Source organism: Primulina tabacum, chromosome 3, assembly GCF_025594145.1.
Source record: "Primulina tabacum isolate GXHZ01 chromosome 3, ASM2559414v2, whole genome shotgun sequence".
Taxonomy (NCBI): Eukaryota; Viridiplantae; Streptophyta; class Magnoliopsida; order Lamiales; family Gesneriaceae; genus Primulina; species Primulina tabacum.
Window position 1 is genome coordinate 5,620,921 of NC_134552.1, and position 11,754 is coordinate 5,632,674.

General features: G+C 34.6%; 2 protein-coding genes, 1 long non-coding RNA gene and 1 other non-coding gene across 5 annotated transcripts; 2 read left to right on the forward strand and 2 right to left on the reverse strand.

Moving 5' to 3' along the window:
- Nucleotides 1-2,030: 2,030 nt before the first annotated feature.
- LOC142538867 (large ribosomal subunit protein eL39x) lies at nucleotides 2,031-2,509 on the reverse strand. The gene is made up of 2 exons (XM_075644163.1): nucleotides 2,486-2,509; nucleotides 2,031-2,369 (listed from the first exon to the last, which is right to left on the reverse strand). Exons 1-2 carry the CDS (start codon nucleotides 2,486-2,488, stop codon nucleotides 2,217-2,219), a joined length of 156 nt encoding a protein of 51 aa, XP_075500278.1. The 5' UTR covers nucleotides 2,489-2,509; the 3' UTR covers nucleotides 2,031-2,216.
- Nucleotides 2,510-3,463: 954 nt separating this feature from the next.
- LOC142539585 (uncharacterized) lies at nucleotides 3,464-7,100 on the forward strand. 2 transcript variants are annotated; one of them, XM_075645148.1, is made up of 10 exons: nucleotides 3,465-3,689; nucleotides 3,832-3,961; nucleotides 4,352-4,490; nucleotides 4,567-4,779; nucleotides 4,875-5,013; nucleotides 5,887-6,037; nucleotides 6,168-6,277; nucleotides 6,358-6,455; nucleotides 6,534-6,603; nucleotides 6,773-7,100. In XM_075645148.1, the coding sequence occupies exons 1-10, from the start codon at nucleotides 3,597-3,599 to the stop codon at nucleotides 6,860-6,862; spliced, it is 1,233 nt and encodes a 410-aa protein (XP_075501263.1). In that variant the 5' UTR covers nucleotides 3,465-3,596; the 3' UTR covers nucleotides 6,863-7,100. The 2 variants fall into 2 exon arrangements, with proteins under 2 accessions (XP_075501262.1, XP_075501263.1); XM_075645147.1 differs by having other exon boundaries at nucleotides 3,464-3,689; nucleotides 6,358-6,603.
- A 1,411-nt stretch (nucleotides 7,101-8,511) lies between these two features.
- TRNAD-GUC (transfer RNA aspartic acid (anticodon GUC)) lies at nucleotides 8,512-8,583 on the reverse strand. The gene has a single exon. It is a non-coding gene; the product is annotated as a tRNA-Asp (tRNA).
- A 72-nt stretch (nucleotides 8,584-8,655) lies between these two features.
- LOC142538868 (uncharacterized) lies at nucleotides 8,656-10,086 on the forward strand. The gene is made up of 2 exons (XR_012818753.1): nucleotides 8,656-8,815; nucleotides 9,583-10,086. It is a non-coding gene; the product is annotated as an uncharacterized LOC142538868 (long non-coding RNA).
- Nucleotides 10,087-11,754: the final 1,668 nt, after the last annotated feature.

Consider the following 11,754-nt stretch of genomic DNA (forward strand, 5'->3'; position numbering starts at 1 on the left):
TCACGTCGTCTATCTTCCTCATTTTTTTAATCACATCATCTATCTTTGATTATTTATAAGCTTCGTTTGCTATAAGATTTATTTCTTGGATAGAATCCCACAAAATATGAAAATAATAATTTTATTAATAAATAAACTCTTTTTAAAATAAATATATTATACCTATAGTTTATCAAAGATCTCAGTAATCTAAAAAGACAAAATTCTATACTTTAATATGCACAATATTATCAAAAATCAAACTATAATTAATGAATAAATTATATTCCTTTCAAATAAAAAATAAAAAAATCACATGTGTTTATCTTTATACGATTTGGTCCTATATATTTTAAGAATTGAGTCGTAGTCATGTAAATTTTTCACAATTTTTGTCGTTTATTTTATAATTTTAGTCATTTTTCAATGAGAGTCTTTACATGACACTAGATATATCGATGTCACATAAGTGTCAAGCGGAAAAAAAAACAATAAGCTTCTGAATATAAACAAATATAGAAGACTAACACCGAAATTAGATAATATAAGATCAAAATCACGTAAAGACCAATATAAATAACCATAAATGTAGTTTTCTCGTTAAAAAAACTTAAGAAATCCAAATAGACTGTTTGAAATTTTTGAGTCCAATTAACATATCCTATATCATACTCATTGGAAAAATTATAGAAAATCTTGATCAGCACCTCCCGTGGAACCATTTTAGATAGGCTTTTATATGCCACCGTATACCATATTTGGATGGCGAGTAACGCTAAAATGTCTGATTCTTGCATGAACCTCGATAGAATTTTCATGTATATAAACAATTTATATCCTTACGAGGATACAATTGTTTGAGTGATTTGATTTTAGATGGTTGAATTATCCACATGTACGTCAAGTGTATTTGTACCTTTGTGTATGTGTTCCAATTTTGATTTCACGATTTTTTTTTGTTAAAAATAAAATTGTATTTTCAAATTAAAGAGTGAACTCATAATAAAATATAAGAAATTCACATGATTTAATAATCGCGAGATATCGGAACGAGATGTCAACACAATTTTATTTTATTTTGTTAAAAATAAAATTGGGAAGAGAACGATGTGCTATAAAAGGCAGCAACCAAATCTCCTCTACATTTACATTGGCGTTTAGGCACGATGTAAAATCACATAGCAGAAGGCTGGTAAACACTAAACATGAAGACACAAACTCAATCCTATGAGAAGTATTCACAAGCCCCATTGGATCCATCCTTTCAACTTAACAATTTCTACCTTACCATCAAGTAAATTTACTGAAATTTTGATAAATTGAGGCCGGTTCTATTCAAACACCCCGAACAATAAATACATCAAAAACACATGCAACCGTAAACCCTCACCACAAGGAATAAAATAGTGCAAAGCAATCGAACCGTAACAAAGCCTTCATCCTTCCCTCAGGCAACACAAAGGTTTCAAGCATTAGTTCAGAGATATGCAGATTTACCGTGTTCAAAAATCCGTTGTTTAAGAGATCAAACCTCAATCTGTTAAACCAAAAGTCATCACTATATTCAATCGACAGACATCAATCTGTTAAACCAAAACTCGTCTCTATATTCAATCTATCATGCACTAAAATGCCTAACACTCCGACCATGTTGTACAATTTCCTCACATGACAGTTAAAAACCGAAAAGACAAGTAATGAAGCCACCATAAAGATAATAGTTCATACTTCTGTGGAGAGTTAAGCTGTACCTGATCATTTCATGTCGATTCTACAGTCAAGTAAAGCTAATCCAAGCTAGTTAATTCAATTAGACAAGCCAAATCCATACAGGTGGATAAAACTGTACAAAAAATGGGAATCTAACAACAGCCATATCTACAACAGGAGACAAATAAAAAAGCTTCAACTTTCTAAAAATCAAAGTTTTCCTCCTAAAAATACACTACATTCTCCCAGATTAGTTACACACATTCTCCCAGGAGCCTTGAACCAACCAGCCACGGACAGGAAAAAAAATTCAAATGTACAGGAAATAAATTAAAGCTAGATTAAAAGAATACAAACACAGTTTCAAAATGCAATTGTTAAGAATCCATAACATTAATAAAAACCGGCTAAGAAGTGTTGCATCACAAAACATAGGACTGTCTGTTTCATTTAAATTATAAAATGAAATCCAAAGGAGACAAAAACATAATCTTAAGAAGGGGAAGGTAAGATAGAAACGGCGTCGCTCAGAATCCGAGCTTGGTACGGCGCCAATGGCGGCGCTTGGCGTTGTAGCGGATGGTGTTGTCAGTACGCATACGGATCCAGTACGGGATAGGCCTGTTCTGCCTCTGTTTCTTCGCCAATTTCTTCTTTATCATGAACGTTTTGTGGGACGGCTGCTCATACAATCACGCACACAATATATTCATTCAAACAAGTACAAAGACATTCATTTGTAAGCGTGAAATTCATTTGTAAGCGTAAATAGAGAAAGGGAGAAATATAACCGCACCATCTTGATCTCCAGTGGCAAGAAGCTCTCTGCTCTAGGGTTTCGGCTGGATGAAATTTGATTTTTGGATTTAGCTCTGTGCGGCTGCTGTATAAACCCTAACCCTGACAAAGAAATTTAGTATATAATTTCAGAGGCCCCCCCATTTGGCGTAAAATTAACGTGAACTACCTTAAAGTCGTGAAATTACAGTTTAACCCCGAAATATATTAATAAGACAACACCACTCTTCAGCTTCTCTTAACCGTAAAATCTGAAATTATGCAACTATTAATAGATATATGACTATGTATGTATATAAATTATAATCATTAATAAATTGATTTTATTTGTAAATTATTTTTATAGTTTTTAATTATTATTTGAATAAAGATAATTCAAATATATTAAATATGAGATTCACAGTGACAGTACGTGAATTTTTAAATTTTTTAAGTGAATTAGATATTGAATATGATTATTAAGAATGTGATAAATAACAATCTTGTGATGAATTGACAAAATTGTCCTTCCATTTTTGTGGTGGTTGTTATCGGCTGACGGTGTGATTGTCGGCCGGAGGAGGGGATGATCGACAGCGGCGGCGGCTGTCGGCGTCGGGTGATGGTCGGCGGGGGTCGGAGGGGGTGATCGACGTCAGGAGGCGGCGGTGACGTTCGGCGGCATCGGGCGACGGCTGGCGACGGGCGGCAGGGGTCAGCCCGCGGGGGGGTGGTCGGGGGGCGGTCAGTGGGTGGAAGTGGTGGTGTGGTGAGTTTGGATTTAGGAGAAGAATAAAATTGAAAAAATAGGATGAATTAACAGTATGATAACTAATCATAGGGTACGAGAAGTGATTATTTTATCTCAATTAATATAATCTAATCATTCATATGAAAGATTAACTTGATTAAATAAAAATCAACAAAAGATAAATTGAATTAAAAATTCATAAACCCACTTTATCATCCGCCCAACCTATGTTTTAAGTTAAAACACGTATTATTAGCGAAGCCTTTTCGCGACACAATCCCGGAATTAGGGTTTAGGTTCATCCCTCTTTCTTATCTCATTGCTTTTCTTCTCTTCACCATCGGATCTCTCTAGGGTTCCCAATCTAAGATTTCAGAGAATGGCGACGGTTGTCCCCACATCAGAAGAAGATCCTGCCCTCTCCGTCGTTCGTTTTACTGCCGAGTTGTCATGGGGTGATGCAGGTCCCGAGGTAATAGTTACACAAAGATTTATCGGCGCATTAAATAATGCAGGTTTTTGTGGAGATGTATATGGATGTTTGGTGATTGTAGTTGATATTTGGTTATCGTCTGTGACGAATTTTTATGTAATTTTGATGTCTGTGTCGAAAGGTGGCGGAGGGTCAGGTCAGTAGATTATTGGCGGAAGCTGGAGAATGTATGGTTGAAAATCGGTGGTTGGATTTAGCTTCGTTGATGCTTACCTCTGCTGATGTGATCTTCTCGAAAGCTTCTGAAAAAGGTGATATAATTCGCATTGGATGAGTCTCTTTAGTTGTCACTTGAATGGTTCTGAAGTTTTAATAACTATGTGCTGTGTTGGTCCAGTTTTCCATTCTTTGTTAGGATAATATTAATGCCCAGTTTGCAATTGAAATGAGTTAAATCATAAAAGAAAATCTTGTGTAAAAATAATAAATTTTCACAGTTAGATGTTGATGTGATGTGTTTCTTTGGTCATTCTGATTGAATTATGTGAATTTCTCTTCGAGGTATGTGTTTTTTTGTTCTTCCTGGCTAGTTTTTGAATATGCTCTGATCATTAATATAGCAGTTGTAGTATGTTTTTATTCTAAAAATATTTTTGGTATGTTAGATGTTTCTGGCTGGCTTCTAATTAATTTCATTTTAGATCTTGAATGCATATATATTGTCATATGCAACCTTGTTAAGAAGCCTGATAGTCTTGGTCGAGCGCATGAGATGGCTGAGCTCATATCAACCAAGCTTACTCAACAGCCAAACAATAAGCCTGAACTGCGCCTGAAGATGTAATATAACTATTTTCAATTAATCATCAAGATCCTAGCATCTTATAACTGCTGTCTAACATCTTCCATTATATAGTCTATTCAACCTCTACAACCTATTGGAGAACCCGTATAGCAGATTCTTTGTGTATATGAAGGCACTTAGTTTGGCAGTTAGTGGTAATACTACAGAACATGTTGTTCCATCTTTCAAGAAGATGGATAGTTTTCTCAGGGAGTGGAATCTTGGGGCGAAGGACCAGAGAGTTCTCTTTCTCACCGTTTCTAATATATTGAAGGAGACTAAGAGGTAAGTGATTCGATTTGTACACTTTTGCATTATCTTTTTCTATACAAAGGACGTATTCATCATGTGATGATCAAACAAAATTCCTGTCTTTCCAGTACTGCAAGAGACTCGTTTAAATTTCTTGTCAAGTATCTGGCTACTTTTTCTGGCGAAGATGCCTCAACTCTTAATGAGGCTAAGCAAGAAGCTGTTCGAGCTATTATTGAGTTTGTTAAGGCACCTGATATGTTTCAGGTAAAAGTTTGCTTGATTTCAGTTGTGAAAGTTATAAACTTTCTTCCATCTTTTTGTGCTTTTGATCTTGATTGTGTTCCTAATTATGTTGGTAGAATATATCGTGGATGTCGTTACTTGGTTGCGATGTCTTCTGGCTGCTCATGTGTATTTCTTATGCAAGAATTGTTTGGTTTTACCTTGTATCATCATTGAAGTAAAGTGCCAATTGAAATTTTTTATTATGAGACAAACAAAGTTCTTCTCTTGGTGCGAATAATGGAACAAGTTGATCCTTTTAAATTTTAATCATAATAAACATTGCCTGGATGTGCTGTTATTGATACAAAAATCAATGAACTTCAGGTTACCAACTTTGAGCCCTACCTTGAGAACATTAATGACAATCTCTCAGCAGATATTAAATTTTTTATTTCCAGAAATAAAAAATAAGAGTGTTACAAGCTTCAACATCTGTGGTTCTCTTTCCTGTTCCTTGCAATGAGCACGACGCTGCTTTTTCCCCCTATCCCTCTTAAGAGATCTGCTGATGAATGAACATTAAATATAAGCAGCACTGAAGCAGCTCTGAGTTTAGTCTTGTTAGTCTGGGTTAAAGCAATTCTGTTCACTTTTGTGTCTAAGGTGGTTGCCAAACATTATTCTCCCGAACAATTTTTCCAGTGTTTTGTTAATTTAAGCATGTGTCTGCAATACATACTCACTTCATTGTCTGTCCCTTAGGTATGATATGATTCTATTTTTGGTTTACCGGTTTTTGTTATTCTCTGCATAACGCATCTCAATGTTTCTTAACACATCTCAATGTGGCTTTTTTATTAGCAAGCATTTATTTTGGCCTTCTCAATTTCCTTATTCTATTTTGTGCACCAGAGTGATTTGCAAGATATGCCAGCTGTGGTTCAGCTGGAGAAAGATGCTAAATATTCCACGGTGTATCAACTTTTAAAAATCTTTGTGACTCAGAGGCTGGATGCATATTTGAATTTTCATGCGACAAATCCCACTTTACTTACAAGCTATGGTGAGTTATCGCTTGTCTTTCTTGCATTCGAACTATTACATGCTTTAAGCCTCATTCAGTAGGTTTGTTCAACTTAGTGGCAATGCTTCAACGCTCTTCAGGTACTTAATGTTTCTATGGTATGGTGTAGGTCTGGTGCATGAGGATTGTGTTACGAAGATGAGGTTGCTATCCTTGGTTGATCTTAGCACTGATGAATCTGGTCGTGTTCCTTATCCATTGATTAAGGACACACTGAAGGTAATGCCTTTTCTTTCCGCGTGTGGGCATAACTTCTAATTTACATCTCTATATATTTCTGTGCTTCGTGGCTTTCTTAGATTGAAGGCAATGAGGTCGAGCCATGGGTTGTGAAGGCAATAACAGCAAAATTGATGGACTGCAGGATTGATCAGATGAACCAAGTAGTCATCGTGAGGTACGTAATATACTTGTTAGATGTATATGATTTAAATTGCTATGAAAAGCGTCTACAAGTTGTATTATTGTATTGCAGCCGCTATGCTGAACGTGATTTTGGACATCAGCAATGGAAAGTGCTTAGATCAAAGCTTGGAGCATGGCGGGTAGGATTTCACTCTGGCATTTCTAGTTTGATTATATAAATAGCTGAATCAGAGATCGTGCACTCTTTAATATCAAACCAATTTTTTTTAAAAATAAAGATCAAACAGTTTTATTTGTTATATATTACATCGGGTTTTCTGACTGATTTAAATGTCAAATTTTTTTTAGGGACACATTTCTAATGTGATTACTACCATCCAAGCGAATAACATAACCGAAAATGGCACTCAAGCAGTGCAGGGCTTGGCGATTCGCTGAGGCTTTTATTCTTGCCCTATTTTAATTTGATATGAGTCAAATTGTATTGTCAGTCACACAAAGGTCTGATCCCCCAGAATCTCGACCTCAGGCAAGTCACATTGCTCTAATTTTAGTCGAGTTTTTATCAAAGGTGTTTTTGTAACCGAATATGACATGTTTTATTTTAATAAATATTTATTGAAGAGCCACATGAATTCTATATTTGTTGACGCCGCACCCTTCATATGACCTTTCACTAGATTGTCCTGGTTTTCATTTTTTCCCCTTGCGGTGCAAGTGTTTAAATATATGAACCAGGCATCTTCTTACGTGCAAATAATGTCGTTTTCCTGGTTTTTTTTTTTTTTTTTATTGCGACGAGTATATTTTTTATAATGACATTGTGAATATCGGATGAAATTAGGGTGAACCCGAGAATTTAATGGGGGTGAGTGCTGTAATTTACGCTAGTGAACATTCGTTGCCTGTGTATATAATGTGATATATAAATATTATGTATATATAATGACAGTATAAAATATATTCATTTGGATAAGTTATATTTTCATAAAATTTTGAAAACAAAAGGATAATTAGAAAAAATGAAAAATTGGGTAAAATATATGGAGATTGTCGGGGAGGATACAGGGATAGTGGAGAAGATAAAATATTGTTAGGAAAGTTAATTTAAGTTTAAAATGGATTGCTGATATTATAATAATGTTATCTATAAATCGAATTGATGAAATTCTAATGAGTGGGTCTTTTGTGAAATGATCTCACGAATTTTTATCTGTGAGACGAGTCAATCTTATAGATATTCACAATAAAAAGCAATACTCTTAGCATAAAAAGTAATAATTTTTCATGGATGACCCAAATAAGATATCTGTATCACAAAATACGACCTGTGATATCGTCTCACAGAAATTTTTGCCAATTCTAAATCCATGAATTCAAAATCCAATTCTTCCTCTAAATCCAAATCCATTTTTTAAGCATTAAAACACACTGTAATCGAGAGCTGCTTTTATATTTGTTTTGTTGTTTTAATTTCTTATTTCTCAAGAAACTCTCTCGATTGCTTTTATGTTTTTCATTTTAGAATGTTCCTCGAGACCAAGGATGTGAACATATTTGAGAGAGAGTCAAAATTTTTCACGTCCTTTAACTATCGATCACTATATTTATTAGTCAACTATTAAGAACCGGTATATCGACTAACAACTACCATAAATAAATTATTAATTATGCTAATTAATCAACAGTAAGTAAAAAATCACGTACATTAGTTGGCATTAATCAGAGGATTTTTCTCCCTCGACCAAGTGCTGATTGTTAATTTGTTATCCCTTTCCTCTGAAATTGTGTTCTTGAGATTCTGTGATTTGCAGGAAAGCGCCATATATAATCATCAAACTTTGGGATCAATTGGCTAACCCCAATATTTAAGGTTGGATCCAAATCCAAATTCCTTTTACACCAAAACTGGCTCGTTGTAATATAAATGTTTTGGACAGTGGACAAGAAAATATTGGACCTAAAAAAGCCCAAACATGTATTGGGCCTTATTTAGAAACCAAAAATCAACACTAAATTTGACATAAAAATGCCCAAACATGTATTGGGCCTTATTTAGAAACCAAAAATCAAAACACAAAAAAACACGCCGTTGCCGGGGATCGAACCCGGGTCACCCGCGTGACAGGCGGGAATACTCACCACTATACTACAACGACTTCGTTGTTCAGACATTGTGAAGTTAACAATGTATAAAATAAACTACATGAAATCATGTCTTCCGGGTTGGAAGATAAGGCTGTGAAGAAAGAAGCGAAGGAAGAAACAACGAAAGATGTTCGAAAACATAACAGCGTCTGAAATTGCAGGCTATGCTGTGGGGGCTCTCATGCTTTCCGCTACCATTTCTGCTCCTAAAATCGATTCCTTTATTGCCTCTTCCCAGCGAAGGTACTCCACACCGAAACCCTTTTATCTCTTCGAATCACGAGTTGGAAATTTGGAGATTTTCCTTTCTTTTTTTCTTTTTCTGGGTTATGATTCCAGTTCCTGCAAGCTTGATTGATTGGCTGAAAACCTACTCCAGATTTGAATCTTGTGTCAAGTTTACTTTCTTTTGGTTTTGATTGCATCTGTTTACACCTGGGGAAACAAAGTTCCTGTCATGTTGAAATCGTTCAATATCAAGCATACGAATGTAGAGTTTTGAATTAAATTGAAGGGATTGTCCCGGTTCAATTTTCAGAGATAGAGTAGGGACAAATAATGGCTATGCTCTCACTCTGTAACTTATCAATGGATTCTCCGACCAATTTGGATCTTTTGGGCATTAAATCTTCTGTAGGCTTGAGCTTGTAGAAGATGATAGTTTCAACTTTTAAGATTAAACACGTGTGCAAGCTTGAAATCTGGTCCTAGATTTGTTAATTGTCCCACCTTGGTTGAACAAATAACCTGGGAGTTGTATATATGGGCTTGGACAATTTTTCCTCCTTGATCTAGCTTTTGGGGTTGAGTTAGATCCAAGTTCTAATCTTAACATGGTATCATAGTAGAAAGAGTTTTATGCTCCAAGGATAACATCTTGCTCCGATGCCATGTTAAAATTGCCTTGTGTCAAAGCTCAAACTCATGGGATGGGTGGTATAACCAATGACAGTCTTATATTTGAACATATAATTGAATTCTGATGCATTGAGTTGTTCCCTAACTAGCAGTTCTTTGGGAATGTGCAAGAGGTGTGGTGACCTGAAACTGATTGCCTGCTCCAGATGCAAAGGCTCTGGATTGATTAAACAAGGTGGGCTGTTCAGTTTGATTCCTGTTGTTGATCAGAATCCATCCATGGATGGAAAGTCGAGATTGTCTCGTTGCAGCAATTGTCTTGCCAAAGGGCATTTTTCCTGCCCAGAGTGCTCCAAGATTCCATCAAACCAAGCTTGAAAAGAACTAGTCCTTAAACTATAATCCTTCTAAAGTTTTGCATAGTACACATATGTTCTGTGTCTTTGTCATGTAATTCTTCAAGGAATCTTCCTTGTGTCTCAAGTCTCAACGAGGTTGGAGTGTGTATGTTGGCAAATCTATTGTTTGGTTTGGTATGGACAGAGAGAAAACTTCTTGAAATGGGGATTATGAATCATGGAATGTGTAATATTTTCTCCGTGTGTGTAAAACATATATTTTTAATTAAAGATAATTTAATAAATTATTTTTGAACATATGTATTTTGCCAATATGAAACCCAAATTTGAAATTTGAGGGGATAGGTGTGATTAGTAAATTCTCTTCTTCAACGTTGTTTTTAACGTAATCAAGCCGTTAACGTAACATCTAATTGGATTGTGTTAATTTAAGTTTACGAAGTAGATTTTTAAAGAATTTTCAAAACATGTTTGGTCAATGTTAAAATTTATGTTAAAAGCATTTTGATTTAAGTTGGTGAAAAAGAGAATATGTTGCTCATCAACCGTGCTAACTTTTGTGTTTATCACTGAGTATCATTCGCTATTGGATGTGATGAAGTATATCAATATTGTATATCCCATAGATGAGTTATATCTCGTTAGTGGACACAAAGATTGACAGGTTGATGAGCATCATATCAAAATTATATATTTACCACGTCATAATATGTATAAGTAAAAATAAATATCTTTGAAATTATTTTTTAGAGTAAATTATCGACCTGCGTGTTTTTATTTATAACGAGTGGGACCAAATAACCTGAGATATATTCGCAATAACAAATACTCCAAAAAAAAAAATCGACATGCTATTAGAAATGACATTTTCCAATATTTTCTTTTTACAATACGCTTCATATAGAAGTGACGATGGTCGAAAACTAATGTCGAATGGATCCGCTAGTATCCCCAATGTATCTATATTCCTCCCATGACAAAAAGATCAAAACTTATCACGTCCCATGATAGTTTTACATGTTATAAATTTTTCGGTTAGTCTATAAAGATCGAACACCCATATTTCAAAATCATACGAAGCCTTGTTACATGATTTTCTTGGAGAATAATATATTTCCGCTAATACATAGTGTATTAGCTAACAATTTAATACATGATGATATGTTATAATAAATGGATAAAAAGTAGTGTACATTAGAGAATGCACCTACGAAAATTAAAGGCATGAAATCTTTGACCCTAAAACCGTACAATTAAAATCCTACCTAACAGTCAAAAAGTTAAAAATAATAGCAAAACGACCTCGTTTTACTATCAGTCGCCGGCGAATTGGCAGAACTGGACAATTTATCGACACGTGTAAAGTTTGTCTTAAATTTACCGTGCTGTCGTTCCAGATTGTTCCTGCTCAGCGTGTTATAACATGACACGTGCACAGTGGACCTCGAAGCCGTACATCGAAGTCGCAATCACAGGCGCCACGAAATGAGAAGAGACGTTACACTAACTAACTTAAATATTAATTTCTTTCTTTTATTTCGAAACCTTCATTAAGACAAGGACAACTGATACAGTAGCTAAGACTAAGTGGACTGGATATTAAAATTTTAAATATATTTTTAATATTTTTGTATAATACGAACAAGATAAATCATTAACATTTTTAATTGGACAAAAACTTGTGTGAGACAGTCTCACGGGTCGTATTTTGTGAGATGGATATCTTATTTGTGTCATCAACGAAAAAATATTAATTTTTATGCTAAGAGTATTACTTTTTATTGTGAATATCGATAGGGTTGACCCGTCTCACAAATAAAGAGTATTAATTTTTATTCACGGAATATTAAGTTAAAAAATTGAAAATATACACACATTATTCATTCAAATAATTAAACTAGACGATTTTTTTACTTTAATAACTATCGTTTCATTTGTTTATTATATAATGTTTATATATTTTTA